Raw genomic sequence first — 19,686 nt, 5'->3', positions numbered from 1 at the left:
AACCCACTTTTTTATATTAGTTTTATAATAAGATGTGAGTGAAGTGAGTTAATGGAATGTGAGACCTACTTACCATTTATGGTAAAAATGAAGTGCTACTCTTAATCGGGGACGGACTGAAATGGAAAAGTGCTACTCTTATTCGGGGACGGAGGGAGTAATAGTCATGTGTCATTCTATAGTTGGTATTAGAATGTTGATTAATTAATACGTGATCAACAAAAGATTTTTTTATCAAATTTGTGTCATTTTTTCCTTGTTCTTGTTGTGGTTTTTTTTGTTCCCTCTAATTTGACCACCAATCCTTGTAAATTTATTTGTAATTAGAGACGGCCCCTCCAAAATTAAATTGTAGTATAATGACATCTGCCGTGTGGGGCTGCTGGCTATACACCATCTCACTACGTAAAAACAATCTTATCGTATATACGTGTTTTAGATAAAGATTAGGAACAAATCAAATTATCAAGATTTTTACAAACGTGATGCTTCATTGCATACAATTTCTTAGATATTTTTTGTTTTACGTAGTTACTATGAAATTTTGGTGTGAGTTCGTGGCAACATGTTAAGTACATTAAATTACAAAGAAAATAATTCATCTTTTCATAACTAATATGACTATTTGCCAAATATTAACATTTCAAGAATATGCAAGTATTTGCGAGTTTTCGTGAACGCACGAACAATATTCTAGACCTAAAATTATTATTGCAAAATATTACTATGATGATAGATATTATGGAAAAACGCTAAAATTCGGGGATAAAAGCAGAGCTACATGATATAATGGGGTCTGTGGTCCAATTTCAAAATTTTCTAGAGATAATTAAATAATTTTATAAGGTTATAGTTTCTTAAAATTCTTATTAGTTACTCATTTAAATTTGATAATTAGCATTTTGTTTCTTGTTGAGGCTCTAATTGTATGGTTACTTTACTTCTCTTTCTTTATTATATCTCTTTGTTTAAGATTAATATAAAAAACTTAAAAACAATGATTTTTTAAATTTGTTTAATTTATGTAAGTTAAATTTGATTTTTGTTTTTCTGAAAAAGTTCGTGAAATCTTTTTGTCCCTGATAGTATGAAATTTCTAGCTTCACCACTAAATTACACAAAATATGAATTTATATGTGATCAGTGGCGGAGCCAGGATTCTAATCCGGGGGGCCCAAATTACTGCTAAAATTTGTTGAGTGTTTTCTATGTTAACGACGCAGAAACAACTCCGGCATAAGTGGTAGTGTGTTCTAGAAATGGATAATGAGATAAATAATTAGAGCATGAATAATGAAATTTAGAAATATAGTAACAACATCGAAATAAAAAAAAATTAAAGAATAGATTTTTTATAACAAAAACCATACTATTCAAATTGATTTTACTATAATATATCTATGTATTTATAGAATTAATGAATTATTTTCTTCTAGTCTAGATTTTTATAAAAGATATGATTAAAAGTGATTTCTAAATAATATTATATGAAATATTTATATATTCATGGAATTAAAGAGATAGGAGTCATTTATATAGTTAAATAATGAAAATCATTTAATTGTAATTACAAAAATTAATAGCTACGTAGAAGATTAAAAATTACTCCTTAGAGAAAATTAACATGAAAATTTCTTTATGATATAAACTAAAATTATTAGCTATATAGTGTACAATTACTAGAGAAATTAACAAAAAGGCATAAAAACTAATAATACATGAAAATTTCTTTATGATATAAACTAAAATTATTAGCTACTATAAGATTATAGTGTACAATTACTAGAGAAATTAACAAAAGGGCATAAAAACTAATAATACAGTCAAAATGCTAGACATCGGACTCGACCCATATCTGTTAGATTGGTTTGCCTGAAACACCCACCAACTCAGCTACCAGATCAATTGTAAATCCTTGCATACATAAATTTTATATAGGAATAAGTCAAATGGGTGAGGGGCCAAAGGGCCCCCTTAGCCCCACCGTGACTCCGCCAATGTATATGATCAACCCTTTTCTTAGATAGGAAATTAAATTCCGAGTTTTTTCTGCAATTTTCTTGATGATAGGTAAAAATTATAATTTCACGGCCGAAGATATATAATATGAATTTCCTGAATTTCGAGATAGAAGTTGGTTATGATCGAAAAATGAAAAGGGAAAACAAAAGAAACCTAATTAAGGAATATGACAATTGACAAGGAGAGAGAACTAATGCGCAAATAATTAGAGAAAGGATAAAGGATAAAGATAAATTAACAACAATTGTATATACAAAATACCCCTTAATTTAATTCTATTTTGAGGATAATATTTTATGACTAATTTACCCTTAGTAATTAATGTTGGATATTTCTAACTGTACTAGTTTAGGAAAATATCATTGATTTAGGTTTTAAACTATTTATGTTAATAAATTACTATATTTAATTATAAAATAAATACTACTCCGTAGTATATAATTTAATAAAGTACTATACTACTTTTTAAAAGAAATTTATATTTGTTCATTTTATAGTTTAGTATCTAGTGTTTTATTGTCATTCATATTATTTTTTCATAACTTTTTTGGGTTTTTTTTGTTAATATTTCATTCAAATTGTCATGCGATGTAAATCATCAATATTGTTACAATGAAATAATTCAATATATGAAAATAATAAATTCAAATAATAAAATAATTTTTTATATAACTGAAATGTCAACTATACATGAGAACATACTTATAGTCATAATAATTTAATATATTTTGTGTTTTCTTTTTATTTTTGCGCTATTTTTCTTTAATATTTTCCTTAACTTGTTCCTTTTTTATTAAATATCCAAAAGCATATACATAATTTTTTTAATTTTAATTACTTTTAGCGATAAGTATTTTTATATTAATAAAATATTAATCATTATTTCTTAACTAATTATTCAGTTATACAATAATATAATTGAATGCGAATGACCATTATCATTTTAATATATTTTTTACTATTATACATTGTATTATGTTTGTTTTGTAATTTTTGAGTCAAGATGTAGATTACACAAAAAAACCGACTAACGATCATCAATTAGTTGGACGAGAGTACTAAGAAATCAAGTATATATATAATATATATATATATATGGTCATTTTTATAATTCTCATTTAAAATTGTTGAATAATAAAATATTTGGATGTGAATAATAATTAATGCTCCTACTATTGTTTTAATTTATTTTTATTACTTATATATCAAATTTATTTTTATTTCATGATTTTGCGTCAAGATATTGAATTAATGATTATCAGTTAGTTTAATGTTAGTATTATAAAATTAAGTGTAGATATATGTGGTTGTTCATAATTTACAATTTTAAAAATTATTTAATACTATTAAAATAGTTTGATCGAATGATTGTTTGTTTTAATTTATTTTTTATTGTTGTATTCATTTCATAATTTTTGAGTCAAAACGTCTAGTATTCAAGGAAATCGACGTGATGATATTTAATTAGTTGGATGACAATACTAATTAATTAAGTATATTTACAAGTAGTTATATTTATAATTTATAATTTCGCTACTATTCCATTTAACAAAGAAATAGATAGTTTTTTGAATAACTATTATTATTTAGTTTATTTTTATTATATATAAATCAAAATAATAATCTTTAATTAGTTAGAATACTGAAAATTGAAATAATAAATTATAATTAGTTGAATGATAATCCTAAATATTTAAATACATTATGTGACGTTCTTTTAGTGACTAAAATTTTATATGTCAATTTATTCAATAAAATTTTATTGTATAATACTGTAGCATTTAAATGTTGAGTCTGACTAATTACTTACCCAAGATTTTATTAAATGTATGATGAAAAATGTGATGAATCCATCTTTTTAGTTTTGATCTATCTGTAATTATGTAGCTTTAAGATAGAACTACTTAATACTTTCCTAAATCTGTAGTTATTTAGTTAACAAACTTAATTTTTCCCTAAAATAGTTACGAAAGGGTAAATATGTAATATACAAACTAATTAATCGTCATTAATGTAATTATAGATGTAAAATGTCTAAAATGTCCAATTTTATATATACAATTTTTGTTAATTTATCACTGCCCAGAGAGAAAATATTGTATATGGTATGCTACTATGATTGGTTAAGTACAACAGTTGCTACAGTTGAAATAATGTTGGTCTAGTCCTCAAATTAGTAGTCCCATGAAAACGAACAAATGGAAGAAAAGGAATTAGTCACACGCGGTAAACACGCAGTGGAATTACAAGCACCAAATCAAGAATGCCACACACAAATCTAAACTAGATTCATAAACATTCTTAATATACACACACCAATTAAAATACACACAAGATTAAATACGAACACACAAACACACACGCGAGGTGTTGATCTCCAAAAAAATAATCCTGCAAATTAGTCTTTCACAAGATGGTGCCTCGATATTTCATCAATCAATCCGAAAAAAATTGCAATATTTTCGACGTGTTCTAAATTGAGAAATGGCCTTCAAAAATCACAAAACGTGATCAATGAAACTCATGAGCAACATCTCCTATTTCTTCCTTGAAACCACACAGAAATTAGTGGTTAATTAATGTACGAAGGAAATACCTCAGAAATGTGATTTCATGAAAAATTCACAATCCTCACACCCTACACTGTTTCACAGTTTCCACCTTCATAAAATTGAATGTGGCCTTTTTTTTTGTCTTCCTTCATATAATCCCATTCAATAGATAAAAATAATAACAAACATAAACGTAAAGAGACACAGAATTTACATGGTTCACCAATGTTGTGTTGGTTACGTCTACAGATAGAAACGGAGAATAGATGTTATTCAAATTGTTTTCAAATTACTGAGTTTTGTACCCTACTCCTATATAAATAGACACACAGACGACGGGCTAGGCCCAAATATAAATATTAAGGCCTAAAATAGAAACATATCATAGCGAGACTCCCATTCGACTAGTGGCAAACTATACTGATTCAAGACATACTAACAATAATGCTAGGAGTAATATTTATGTTCAGTAATTATTAAACCTATGGATTGTTTAGTAAGATTGTTTCATGCAATATGATATTTCTCTCTCTGTGTGTCTCTCTTCAACACAGCACCACAGTTGATGTGTACAGGAGTGGTGATGCAAATTTGAACACCCCAAGATGAATTTCGCTTCATTAACAAAGAAACATACAATAACCATCAACATAGAAATTTCCAAAAACAAAGTAATTCAAGAAGAAACGGAGAAAAAGCAAAATGCAAGCTCTCTCCATTATAAATACACATAATCCAGCTTCAATTACACACCATACCAACAAAAAACCGTCAAGCAAAACACACAGAGAGAGAGAAGAGGTAGAAGATGGATCGCAACGAAGGAGGGCCGAGCCGTGAGAGTCTTGTTCCGAAAAAAGGGAAAAGTGTTAAAGCAATGGCAGTTGAGAAAATTGGATATCTTGGAAAGGCGGCTGTTAAATCTGCTGCTAAGGCTCTTAAGGATCACAAAGACAAGGGAAAGATCAATCCTTCTCCTTCTGCTGATTAATTCTTCAATTTATGAGAGATTATGTACTCTTAATTATTTATTTATTTTTGTTTTCTCAATACTGTCAATGTAAATGTAATTTATCATTTGTCTAGCTGTGGACGAGGTTCAGTTTCATCATTGTAATATGTCAGTTATATGTGTATTAATTTATTGAATAAACTAACAATGTCATGAAGTAGCACTAACAATGGTTCAACGACATCATGTTATTGAAAAAATGAAATCACATCAATGGATTCACGCGTTTGTTGAGGGCAACTCAAAGTGATTGGAACTTTTCAGAAAATTAACACGATCAAACCCGTTAACAAAGAAGAGAACATCATAGCCTCAACTTGGTGTTGCCAAAAGAAAAATCACTGTGCTAAAAAGAATTTCACTTCTGTAAGAAAGAACTGGCGAAATGATGAGGTGAACAAAAATTCCAAGAAGAATATTCCATCACTTGAAGAAAACAGGCCTGGAGATGTGATCATACTGAAGGTCATAACTGCAAACAACTTTAGGATCAACGTTCAACGACGGAAGCTCATAAAATCAAAATATCGTCCTTATGATGAATCAAAGGAGACTACTCAATCAAGATATCCAAAGTTACCAAGGCAAACACCAACTTTCGAGACAAGTGACTCATGACTCATATAAGAAAAGAAATAATGGGTATTACATGCAAGTTCTGAGTCCAACAAGGTCTTAGATAAACAAGGGCTCACTGTTAATCGAGAGGTTCCGTGAAATTTTCTAAGAATCCAAGTAAGTACTGTTGACTAAAAAGAATCGTTCATTCCAGCTACGAAGGTTGCACTCCCTCGCACATTTTTCCCGAGCCTGAACATGGCAACATCGTTCTATGATACCGTGGATTCCAAGTTGAGATTCATCGTATCATCGAAATTAATAACTATTTTTGATGGTCGCATCTTCAAAGTCTTCTTCTTGCCATGTCACATAGTCATTTTCGATTGCCATTATACACGTGGTCTTAATGTGTCATAAACGTCGTCGTATTTGTGTCGCGTCGCCACTTTGGCATGGTATGCAAGACTGCATAGTTTGATTAGATCTTAGGTATGATCTCACCATTGTAAGGATACACCAAGTTCAACATTTTTTTTTTTTTTTTGTTGATTCTATCACTCAGGAAAGTGATATTGCGGTTGTCCTCTTATAACTAAGTTATAGCCTACTTCTTAGGCACTTGATAAATTCAAGCATAGCTTGAAGTCTCATATTTCAACATATATTCAATCATTACTTAAATGCTATTCAAGCTTCGTAGGGCTTCTACGTTCGCAACAAAGTTCACAAATTTCACATTTCACTCTCATAGTGATTCTATACGATACCTTGTACTTCATTGGTCATAGATTATCACCACATGAAACTCATTCATTCATAGCACAATCAAGCATGTTTATCCCCATAAGTCATACGACGTTCCATAGCATAACATCCATCGTATATTAATATATGTAAAGATTAACACTTAGTCAATGCATCATCCACAAAATCGCATTTCCAACTTCATGCAGTTCATGTCCATCTATTTCACAATCACATAATTGCAACTACACATGCGTCATACTTCGACTTCACATTTTCAAAATCATATAATTTCAACCAAATATGCATTAAAATTTTCGCCTTCCAAGTAATCAACATGTACGTCCTTCAAGTTAAATTTGCAGTTTGAACATGTAATAACAAATCTCAACATCAAGCAACACGTGTTCACAATCATACTTCAATATGTGATACATCATGCCTCATTATTAAACAAAAGCAATTACACATTTGCATAGTGTCTCCCGTTTCATAACTTCACCACATTTTCCAAAAGCCATAGTATTTACTTCATATTTCCCATAGGAGTTGCTTCGTAGCAGCCAAGTAATCACAATCATATAGGATTTCATTCATCCAAGCACATAAAGTCTAACACATATTTGCCGATTTCTTTATCGAGTAAAATACAAGTTCACTTGCACAACATCATTCATCATTCTTGGCATAGTCGCATTTAGCAATTTCATATCCATGCATATTCATCATTTAACACTTCAAGCAACAATTTCAAAGACGTCATATTAACTTCGATTCCTATTGACATATTTCCATTTTCACCAGAGTATAATATTCCCATCGCAATTTCCAACATTTCACAAACTCATATCAATATTCATCGAGATACTTGTTACCTCATTCTTCGTGGTTGAGCGGAGACGAGTCGTGGTGTTGAGCTTTCGACGATTATTATTTAATCAATTTCCACAATTTCAGCTTCTAATACAACAAGACTCTTGGGTCCAGAGCAAGAAAGAACTGAGGCTCTGATACCAACTGTAACAGCCCGGATTTCTAGGGTATAATAAATACGGCGACTGCTACCTAAGCGAACTTATGGCAACAAGAATGTAGACTAGGGTTTCATTTAAAGAGATTTGACCATGTTTAATGAAGTATCAAGGCAATAAGTTAACGGCTAATTCACGAAATCAAGATTTAATAGATAACATAGGCTAAGCTCAAAAGTCAAAGGTTTATTGTAGCTCCAACAAAACGCAATGTTTCACAATATCCCAATTCGAAGAAATAAGTTTAAATCACCCAAAGATAATAAGTTTTCCCAAAAAATCAGAGGAAACAATCCAAGAGTAAGCGGAGCCATGTATGAAGACACGACTACACTTAAAGTTCCAATCATCCATCTTATTCGATTGAACCGTTTCAACACCACCGACCGCCCGTCGCCGCTCAACCTGCACATAGGGTAAACACATGCAGGGCTGAGTATTTTAAGCATACTCAGTGGACTCATGTCAAAACGTTTTAATAGTTATGCCACCCTTACCATAGTGAACTCGAGGTTTTGCATTTATTTAAAGATAAGCATCGAGTATCACAAAATATATATATCATGGACTGGCCAGTCAAATAATACCTCCCATTTTCTCATCAATCAACAATATCATGGTGCGACGAAGTATGGCCACACTTTCGCCCACGAGACCGGCCGACTAGCAAGGACGGCTCCCGATCTCTCGTGTACACTAGCTTGATAGGGTTTGCGGCCCTACTCAGACCCGAATTCGTTTATATAGCCCTATAGCCTAATGGAGCGCACTCGCAAACTAGGCATCAGGCACACACAAGATCCAAAATAATCATAGGCATGACATAACAGTTTAATCTACCCTTATTGCTCCACTTTCATAAATTTGCAACATAAGAGAGAGTTTAAGAATAAATCCCACCTCGATTCCTAGATTTCAAGCACCTTCTTCTTCTTGTTATCACACCGAGAACGCGAGCTCTCACCTTTAATTTATGTATTTCAAGTAAGTCTCAATCATGGATCAAAATCATGCATGTTCTCACGTTTCCCTTTTTCCATCGATTATTTTTAATATCATCATCCAAAATCAAAGTGCGATTATCAAAACGCTTTTATCCACACAACAACTCCAGATTTCACATCAAATCGTGTCACGGATGAGTGTTTCCCACACACAACACACGCACACGCGCACACACACAACACACGTGTGCACGCATACCGAGGTGTGCACACACACACACGGTCACACACACACATATGCATCCAAATTCATCGATTAATTTCCCCTTCACTCGATCTAAATGCATGTGGACTCAAGAACACCGATTGATCGGTAGAAGAAGAGAAGATCAAAATAAAAAATACCTTTTCGATAGAATGAACGGTAGAAACAAAGTAGGATCTTGATTCTTCAACAAATTCTTGAACAAAGTAGGATCTTGATTCTTCAACAAATTCTTGAATTTCAGCTTCAATTCTTCTCCAAAAGATGAAGAAATAATGGAGAAAGTAGAAGAAAATTTTGAGAGAGTGGGGAGAGATCGGTGTGAGGTAATGGGGGGCAGTTTTCTTGATCTAGGGTTTAGGTTCTCACTCTTATTTATAGAGTGCAAAATATAATATCTTTAATTAAATAAATTAAAGATTTGGAAAGATTTAGGGAGTGATTGGCGTTATTTCTAGTGAGAAATAAGGGGGAATTCGAATTTCATGCTATTTAATTAGCATATGATTTTATTTGGATATTTTACGGAGCAGAATAAAATATCACGGAGCAGAATAAAAATAATAATCTTCCCAATTAAATATGGAATAGGCGTGATTTTTGAATCTCTACACAAGGATTCAAATTAAAATCCTAATTTAAATAGGATATGGCAGGATCTTCTTAGATATGGCAAGATATGCTAGGATATTTGAATTTATTTATGGAAGAGAATAAACAAGGGATCAATTAATATAATAAAAATAATCCCTTCTCCCATAAAATAGGAGATTTCGAAATCTCCATGTATTAAGATGGGGTTCGAAAATTCCATAGAGGAATTAAAGAATAATTGAACTTTGGATTTAATTTTGATAATTATCCCAAGCAAATAATTAAATCCAAGAAAAATAGGATTCCTTCTCCAATAAATAATAGGATCGAAAATTCCAATAATATGTGTAGGATATTTATGAAAATCCTATTTAGTCTCACTCAACCCTTGGGAAATAATTCGCCACAATTATATTACTCTGCATCAAAGTATTCTCACAAAATCAACCAGTTTTTTACTTCCACCTCATTTTCTCAACACATTGACATTTCAACGGCCACGTCATATTTTCCACATCTTTGATTATTCAACAACCACGTCATATTTTCCACGTTTTGACTATTCAATCAATCTCAACTCCGATACACAATTGGGTCACAAAGAAACCATGCAATTAATCACTCATCAATTAATCCACATACCATAGCATTTAATGCAAAATTTTATAACCCAAAAATTTTATGTTTTGATGTACTATAACTTTATCATGTAATTTTATTATCTGGCTTTCATTGTAATTGCATCGAAGCTCATCAATATATGCTCTTAATATTAAAGCATATATAATCATCTTTAAAACACACCAACGATTCAATCCAAAATTTGTCTAAAACTCATCTAGTTGATAAAAAATCAGGAAAATCATTTTAAAACTTAAATTTTGATTTAGTTTGAATTGAATATATAGATCTCGGGTATATGTTAAAACTTTCCTTTGTTAAGTTGAGTGAATTATTATTGATATACTACTACTAAATTTATCAAATTAGTAAGATATCGAGCTAGTTGAAAATGTATAATCAAATCTGTTGGCTTCTATAACCAATTAAAATTGTGTAAATCAACATGAAAAGTAAACGAAAGTTGCAAAGAACTCATGCAAATTCTACACTAAGGTTTCTGCTTTTATTGTGATACTTCGTCGTAATGATTTTGAACCATCATACATTCATGATTTTCTTCTTCTTAAAAAAATATCAAAATTTACAGTGGCTATTTGATTGGTTTACTCTACAATACATATTGTGGCCTTCGATCTCTTGTTACAAAGAAATTTACTATGGTGGAATTGGGGAAAACAAAGTGGAAAAGCAAGAAAAAAGCATATAACAAAATCCACCAAATTATGTTACGTTGAAAATCCACATTTCATTAATTACCCAAATCATTGAATATGCATCAACATTAATTTAACTTTTTCTTTTCTTTCACGTCGTGTAGAAATCAATACCAAAATAACGCGTAATCAACAAGAAGCCTAGAGATTAAGCATATGTGAGACATAACATTGCTAACTTAGTTGCAAAAGATCACAACCAATAACTTAAAAGTTGGCCCCACTCATAATTGGTGATTAGAACATCTTTCAACGGAAGAGGAAAAATAAATAACTACTATCATATTTACCTCATTTTCATAAAAAATCATTCTTCAATGATTAGGGCATTTGTGAAGTGTTATACCTACTTCAGTTTTGGAAAGATATATTTGCTTCTCTTTATTCAAAAGGAAAAAATATGGATAAAGTGAATCAGTAGAATATGTGGTCCATTATCAAAAAATTGTTAAACGTTAAGGTGTCAATGAATCGTGTGCATATGAAAAAAGAAAGTTATGTCAAGTAATCATGGAAGAATAGAGTATATATATTAGGTGATTCACTTGTAATTAATGAGGGGTAATTATATCTTTATATATGAAAGTAGGTAAGTTTTTATAAAGGTGGATATAGTTTATTTTAAGGATAATAATCATTTAAATTACAGAATTTTCGGTAAACATTTGGTCAATTTCATAAAGTTTGAATTTAAAATATTAAATCATGAAATTTTTATTTTTTTCAATTGCCTCATACGTGTACAACGACAACTTTGTTGATGTTTAAAATTACTGTTTTAGTTAAAAAGAAAAAAGAAAAAAAAATTAATATTTTAACAAATGAATGTCATTTTGAGCATCACCAAAAACATTATTTTGTACACAATACAGTTGAAAAAATTGATATCAAATTTCATAATTTAAATATCTCAAAATGGGATATATCTTATGATTAGTTAATTTAGTTTCATAAGTAATATTCAATTGATAAAGGGAACAATATCATTCAATGTAATGACTAATGATTCAACCTTGAACATTGCTTTCTCTACCCTCTCTCCACAACGTAGTTTGCTTTGTTAGCTTCGAAAGTAAGAACCAATAACAACAAGAGGCCTTAAGATTATTTCTAATTTGTAATATTCCATTGATTTAGGAGGAAATAATACCCAAGATAATGAAATTACTTGCCCATGTTCCTCTAAACTCATTAGATTTTAGTATTATTTTTATTCTTATTTTCCTAGCAAATTCCTGGAAAATGTGATTTTAGTTTTCATTCTTTTTATTTTTATTTTTGTGCATTGTCTCTCTATATCCCACACACATGCAGGAACACAAGAGATGTGTAAGTTAGGTATACACTCTTTGGAATAATGGGATTTAAACTTTACTGACTAAGAAAAATTTCATCATAAACGTCTACACATTCACACATATTTGGCTATATACTTATAAAATCAAATTATATTTTGTATATTTTTAGAATGTCGCAGAAATTACCTAGCAATTAGTAACGAAAGTTGAGAAGAAAACATAAATTGAACCAATAAAGAAGGGGCATTTGGCAACCCCTACTATAAATATCTCTCAACTCTAGCTTAAACAATACACCACCCCAACTCAAAACACAAACAAATTAGAAATAAAAGGAATCAATCAAGAGGTCATCTCATTATAGTAAGTACTATGTTTTAGTTTTGGTTTTCAAATTTACTTCCCAATATAGTTTGTGTTCGTATAGGAGATTGTATTCTTAATCCATCACTTTCTCTTGACTGTTGTCACTAAAAAAGCGGGGATTATCGACATAATCACATGTCGATGAACCCGAAAATCAATTGGTAATTAAATTTACCAATGGATGCGATTGCCCCGTACCAACATTGGATTACGTTGGTAATCCATTCTTATTTATTTAATTTTTTTATTTTGATTTGTTCATTTTTTTAACAACCTGATATCAATGAACCACTAAGCGATGAAATAACAACTCAACAAACTGAAATTAGTGATAGATAAACTAAAAATCTGACAAATCATTTGTTCAAACATGAACAAGTTTAACTAACGTCGTCTCTCGTTATTGAATTGCACCGTGATCGAATAAAATTTTTTTACCTAACTAACTTCTCATCGAAATTCGGTTTCTATTTGTAGAAGAGGGTGAAGATGAATCCCAGCAAAGAAGGGAGCACTAGTGGGGAGAAGAAGGGAAGTAGTGGTTCTAAAAGAGGAAAGATTACAGCAATGGCAGTGAAGAAATATGGAGAGCTTGGAAAGAAAGCTGCCAACACTGTTGTTGAGGTTTATAAAGACCACAAAGATAAGGGAAAAGTTAAGCCTTGTGATGATCAATAGTATATTTTTACTCCATAATGTTCTTTCATTATATCATTATATGTCTACTAGTCACAAATTTGCATGTGTTGTGAAATAGGTCAGAAAAATACTTTTATAGATTGTCTACCAAATCGATAGTGGTGATTTGATTCTGTCTGTAAACGTTTACATTATTTATTATTAAAAATATATTGATTGTGGATATGTGGTTTTGTTGTATACCATGCACTAATTTTATTCTCTTCGCTCGTGAAATTAGAATTTTTACCTATCATCAAGAAAAATGCTGAAAAAATTCAAAAATTTAAATCCCTATCTAAGAAAAGGGTTGATCGTAGATTCATAGTTTGTGTGATTTAGTGGTGAAGCTAGAAATTTCATAGTACTAGGGACAAAAATATTTCATAAACTTTTTCCAGAAAACAAATATCTAATTTATCTTACATAAATTAAACAAATTTTCAAAAACAATTGTTTATAAGTTTTTTATATTAATCTTAAACAAAGAGATATAATAAAGAAAGAGAAGTAAATTAACCATATATAGTACAATTAGAGCTTCAACAAGAAGACATTTTTATATTAAACAAAATATTAATATTTATTGATTAAATGATATGGGAACAAACAAAAGACATTTATAGCCATTTTAAATAGTTATGAAAAGATAAATTATTTTCTATGTAATTTAATGTTAATAAACATGTTGCCACGAACGCACACCAAAATTTCAAAGTAACTACGTAAAACAAAAAAAAATCTAAGAAATTGTATTTCATAAAGCATCACGTTTGTAAAAATCTTGATAATTTGATTTGTTCATAATCTTTATCTAAAACACGTATATACGATAAGATTGTTTTTACGTAGTAAGATGGCGTATAGCCCCACACGGCAGATGTCATTGTACAATTTAATTTTGGAGGGGCCTTCTCTTATTACAAATAAATTTACAAGGATGTGGTGGTCGACTTCGGGGGGGGGGGGGGGGGGGCGGGGAAAAGAAAACCACAGCAAGAACAAGGAAAAAAAAGACACAAATTTGATCAAAAATCATTAATTGATCACGTACTGTATTAATTAATCAACATTCTAATAGAATGACATATAACTATTACTAGCATTTAAGCAGTAAAGCGGAAAAAACTAACCTATTATCCCCCAACTACTATCTTGTGAATTTTAATGTGATTTGAGTTGAGCATTCTACATCACTAGTATATTAAGTATACTCGCTAAGAATCTTAATTTCTCAATTAAATATTCCCTCCCCACTGTCCGTGTTAGTTTGGTTAGTGGACAATCGTGGATTTTAATGTAAAATTGATAGTGCGATAAAGAAAATATTATTAAAATATTATTAGCTGAAAATGGATATATAAGAGGAAGAGAGAAAAGGTGGTGGGCTATGTCACTAAATATTATGAAGTGAATTGATTGTTGTGGACGGACCATAATAGTAAAAGAAGACTATTATTTGTATACGAAGAGAAGAGAGCATATTGTAAAATTAAGATTATAGTAACATTTGAACTTCCACAGCAAAGTCCTTTCCTCCTAAAATGTTAGTGGATCAAGTTTTGATATTGAGAAATGCCAAAAAGTGGAAATAAGTCGCATAATTGTATGTCCACACCTCAACTATCACCAATTGACAATACATAATTACGACAAAAAGGAAAAAGATCATTGCACTCCAACACAAATACGTCCACTTCTTTTAGTGCTATAACTCACATACTCTTAGTCACACACCTACACTAAATGAGTAAGAACTTCCAATTTATTTGTAGTAAGAAATATTTTACCAAGTTACAACTAAGTTATACTCCCTCCGTCCAAAAAAATAATCTCATATTCCATTTTGTTGCACCCATGAAAATAGAAACTTTTTCTTCATACTTTATCCACTTTTTCTCTTCTTTTTTCTCCTCACTTTCATACCCTACCCACTTTTATCTCTCTCTTACTTTACTAATTTATCATTAAAACTCATATTGTCCACAAATTAGACTACTCCCTCTATTCCACAGTAATAGAGACTTTCATTTTCTGCACTCGTTTTGAAAAAATGATCTTAAATAATTAAAGTGAGAGAGAGTAAAGTAAGAGAGAGAATAATGTAAAAAAGAGTATTATCTATAATATTCTCTCTCTTGCTTTACTTTTTCTCCACTTTAATTATTTATAATTATTTTTTCAAAAAATGAATGTGCAAAATGAAATGCCTCTATTACCGTGAAACAGAGGGAGTATTTTTTTTGGACGGAAAAGTATATAAATCTAAATCCATGGACATAATTTACTTATTTAAAGATTTGAAAACATCAGGAACAATAGTAAATCCGTCATCCCATCTTAGTTAGATCAATATAATAATATTAGTATTGCGACATGTTATTGTATTATCCAAAAAAACGCGTAAAATCATTCTTAGTGATATATGTTAAATGCCACAAAATTCCACACGTCAAATGTTGGTGTTTACAATTTCACTTCTTACATATTCTTAAATCACCATTGACGTGTGCCTATTTCATCTTCACACACTCACAAACACTCTCACTGTGTCTCTCTTCACATAAACACACACAAATAAACACACTGGCTGTTGTCCTCCACATTTTTATGAAGTTGAGAAAGTCTAACAAGCATAAGTACTATAAAAGCACCACCATCCTTCTATTTATCAAAGCAAATACAGAGATCTAACTTACATACATACACAACTAACTCAAACACAGACACACACACACACATCGTCGAAAGGTAGCAAGCAATGGGTTCCAACAACAACGAGAGCGCCAGCAGCAGCAACTATGCACCACCAAAGGGAACAAAGGCAAGTGTTATTCCAAAACAGAGGGAGCATGTTTCAACAATGATGGGCAAGACGATCGCTCGAGCTTTTGGAAAATCTCTTGCTAAAGTTGCAGGGGGTGACAACAACAAAGCAAAAGTCGGTACTAGTAACAATTAGCATATGAAGTTTTATCATCACATCTTCATGCGTTGTTAAGCATAAGAGTCTGTTTCAACTGGTTTAAGTATGTTTTTCACATTGTTTTACACAGCATAATAGCAGATTACTCATGGTATTGACAGCTCCTGTTTGTAATGTCTAGAAATGTAAACAATCCCAGAATTTGTTCTATTGTTTATTCTTATATCTGAGCCATTCTTCTGTAGTTGCAGACACATGATATATTTCCTTGCGATAGATTTAGACATTTAATACACACGTATGTTCACTCACGAAGGTGCTAATACAATTTTCTGACATACTGGATGGCAAGCTAAGAACAGCATGCAAACTACGGTTAAAAGGATACGCAGAAAATCAAAACATTAGGGGGGAGGAGGCAAGGAAAAATCTTATAGAACATGCAAATGCTAATGAGACAAAAGGTGGCTATAACTCTTTGGAAGTACAAAATATCATGACAAGAATGGAACAGGGGGATAGTGATAGAAATCAAAGAACAATTCATTTTTCTACACTTTGTGAACTATGAGTGATAGAGCTTGCTTATACATACATGTCAGGCAGCAAAGAATTTGATGATCAGTTTAGTCACTTCCATCCTCTTCTGCATCACTGATGTCACTGTAGAGTATAGGTTCTTCACCATCTTCCACAGTGTCAACTTCCATAGAAGAATCTGCATCACTTTCATCCTCATCACTATCATCCTCATCTTCATATATAACAGGTGCAATTACATCATTCTCCTCCACTTCATCGTAAACAGACTGTACCAAGAATTTCGTATTCACCGCATTGTTCTCATATGTTAAACATAAAATATAAAACGTTCAGCAGCATCTACTCACCTCTGCATAAAGCAAGTCCAAACAACTTGATAGTTGAAGAGCAGGGTTGAAGGTTGAGACTCTTGATTCTATTATCTGCATAAACATGTGGAAATTATTCTTAAATTATTCAGTGGAAATATAATCCCCTAATCCAAATAAAATGTAGCCTAATAAACATGAGAAATCCTCTTACCTGATATAAAGTGTTTAGAGCAGCCAAGGAAGACTCTTGGGACATTATGCTGCTAGAATGCTGGAGAAGTAAACTTCTGAGCCATGGAAGAGCACAGGCCAGAACGGCACCCCTGTTTACGTTTAAAAAAACAAGAGTTTAACAACACATGAGACTGTAGTTTGTCATCTAAGAATTCAAAAAATTTCAAGGTTCATACTACCAATAGATGAAGTAATTTCACTGAGGAACAAAAAATTACTGAAGTAATCTTCAGAGGACAATCACAACTTGACAAGTACACCTAACTCTCTTACCTTAATTGGATTATCGGCACAAGAGACTTTAAGAACTTGAGGACATCAGAAGGATTCAACATCGATAGTGAGTTTGCAATGACCTGCGTATAACTCGTTATCAGGAAAAACTGAAGGTCCAGCCATCTGTTTCCATACAGAATGTGAGAATAGAACAACCAATAAAGCGAAGGGAGTGAAATACTAACCTTCTCATCCTGTCTGTATAAGCAATCTATGAGAAGGGCTCGGTCATCAGCATGCAGTGCTTGCTTAACTAAAATATTAACCGAGTCTGCACTAGGTGGCTTTACCACAAGAGAAGAGTCTGCATTTTCAGGGTTTGGGACATCATCCTTTCCTTCCAATTTGAGGCTTGCAAGTTTTTCACCCATGGTTGGTTCATTCAAGTCATCGATGGCATCCAATCCATCTTTATCTCCAATACCTTAAATCCACAAGGATAGAAGACGATGCTTCAAAGTTCCATAAAGTATAGTCGTGTATATATTTAAATATAACTGCAATCATTTCTATTAGTATCCTCAACTGACAAGAAAGAGAAACTTCTAATAGCAACCATCCTGAACTAACTTATAAATGAAAAATAGTTCAACCTGTCTCATTACTAAGCACTCAGTAAGAAGGGAAAATCATAATGGAGCATCTCAATATTGCAATTCAGCAATAAGAACCACTCTACACTATAATCAATTTCGTGCAGCGACCATATTACTGTGATTCATTCAGTGACTTAAGTCTATAAAGTGCTTAGGTGAAAAGTACAGCAGAAGCTACTGATAAAACGCCCTAATACGTGTAAAGGGAGTTCAATTTAACCTTGCTATTCCAGACAAATTCGGACAGGGAATATGAAGCATATCACTACTGGTAGGTGTGTTTGTTATAAGGTGAAAATCGAGATTTTTGCACTCAACAATATTTGATTATAAATGGTAAAGGGCGAGGAACAATCAGCACTCCACTCTCCACCAAAATATATGGAGTACTATATTAAACAAAAATTTGGGGGAAAATCAGAACTACTAGACGGAAAAGACAATCTCTCAAGCATATCCAAGTCATAAAGATCAAAACTTTAATAGAATCAGAGCTAGCACCATAAGCAAAAATTGCTACATTACAAACTTGATTCCAATGCAAATTGACATTTTTAAAACAATCAGAATCATATTAAAACTTACTCTTCTGCAACAAAACCTCACTGCCGACTCCGGTCTCTCGGTTTTTCCTTTTCGATGATTTTTCCTTCTTTCCCATGGCTTCTGCATTCAATCAGAGAAAGGAATCGAGTTAGGAGAAGGCAGCGAAAACTCCCCTTAGAACTGAAAGAACCGTGGAAAAATGGTCGGACCAGACCAACAAATTTAGAAAGGCAAACGATAAATTTCTTGAACCTTGCAGAATTGAAGAAATAAAGCAAGGTCGGAGACGGCGGCGGAGAATTGGCACGGAGCGGTGGCGTCGGTAAACCCTCTTAAAACCCTAGAGTTTTTGTATCTGTACAAACCCGGGAATTATTGGATCATTTACCATGATACTTATTTTTAAATTTATATAAATATAAATTCGTTTCCTTGCTATTGTTAAGATAAATTTGACATTAGACAAAGAAATAAGTACAATTTAATGTGTAAGATGATCTCTTTCATATCATTCAAGTAATTATAACTCATATGGATAAATTGGAAAGTATATTCGATATAGAAAAGGTTAAATTTAAAATTAGTAAGAGCACTCCCAATGGAGGTGGCGAATTCTCGGCGATAAATCGCCGATTATCGCCGAATTATCGCCGGCCATTGTGGCGAAGTCGGCGATAATTCGGCGATAATGTTACCGTTGCTTCGCCGAGTGGCGATTTATCGCCGGATTATCGCCGAGCGATCGCCGGCCACTGTGGGCGACGCTCGGCGATAATCGGCGATTTTTAAAATTTTTTTTTTTTTTTTTGGCCGAACGGCTATTTTATCCCACCCCTATAAATATTTCATC

The 19,686-nt window shown here is 31.8% G+C and overlaps 1 protein-coding gene and 1 long non-coding RNA gene across 4 annotated transcripts; one reads left to right on the top strand and one right to left on the bottom strand.

Moving 5' to 3' along the window:
- Positions 1-12,650: 12,650 nt before the first annotated feature.
- On the top strand, positions 12,651-13,590 carry LOC148923575 (uncharacterized). The gene is made up of 2 exons (XR_016132339.1): positions 12,651-12,723; positions 13,204-13,590. It is a non-coding gene; the product is annotated as an uncharacterized LOC148923575 (long non-coding RNA).
- Positions 13,591-15,828: 2,238 nt separating this feature from the next.
- LOC125204104 (uncharacterized) lies at positions 15,829-19,224 on the bottom strand. 3 transcript variants are annotated; one of them, XM_048102662.2, is made up of 8 exons: positions 19,089-19,224; positions 18,876-18,956; positions 17,880-18,118; positions 17,692-17,774; positions 17,396-17,507; positions 17,221-17,295; positions 16,926-17,139; positions 15,829-16,310 (listed from the first exon to the last, which is right to left on the bottom strand). In XM_048102662.2, exons 2-7 carry the CDS (start codon positions 18,949-18,951, stop codon positions 16,957-16,959), a joined length of 768 nt encoding a protein of 255 aa, XP_047958619.1. In that variant the 5' UTR covers positions 18,952-18,956; positions 19,089-19,224; the 3' UTR covers positions 15,829-16,310; positions 16,926-16,956. The 3 variants fall into 3 exon arrangements, with proteins under 3 accessions (XP_047958619.1, XP_047958618.1, XP_047958617.1); XM_048102661.2 differs by having other exon boundaries at positions 15,829-16,203; XM_048102660.2 differs by lacking the exon at positions 15,829-16,310 and having other exon boundaries at positions 16,762-17,139.
- Positions 19,225-19,686: the final 462 nt, after the last annotated feature.

The sequence above is a fragment of the Salvia hispanica genome, chromosome 6, assembly GCF_029641045.1.
Source record: "Salvia hispanica isolate PSC_SH4W2 chromosome 6, Shi_PSC_v1, whole genome shotgun sequence".
NCBI classification, from domain to species: Eukaryota; Viridiplantae; Streptophyta; class Magnoliopsida; order Lamiales; family Lamiaceae; genus Salvia; species Salvia hispanica.
The sequence above is the reverse complement of the archived record's forward strand: the minus strand, read 5'-3'. Positions and strand labels throughout refer to the sequence as shown.

Coding starts and splice junctions, on each gene's coding strand:
- LOC125204104 (XM_048102662.2), bottom strand. CDS start 18,951: ATGGGAAAGAAGGAAAAATCATCGAAAAGGAAAAACCGAGAGACCGGA. Junction 17,296..17,395: donor CTCTAAACACTTTATATCAG/GTAAGAGGATTT, acceptor ATGTTTATGCAG/ATAATAGAATCAAGAGTCTC. Junction 17,140..17,220: donor TGGACTTGCTTTATGCAGAG/GTGAGTAGATGC, acceptor TTCTTGGTACAG/TCTGTTTACGATGAAGTGGA.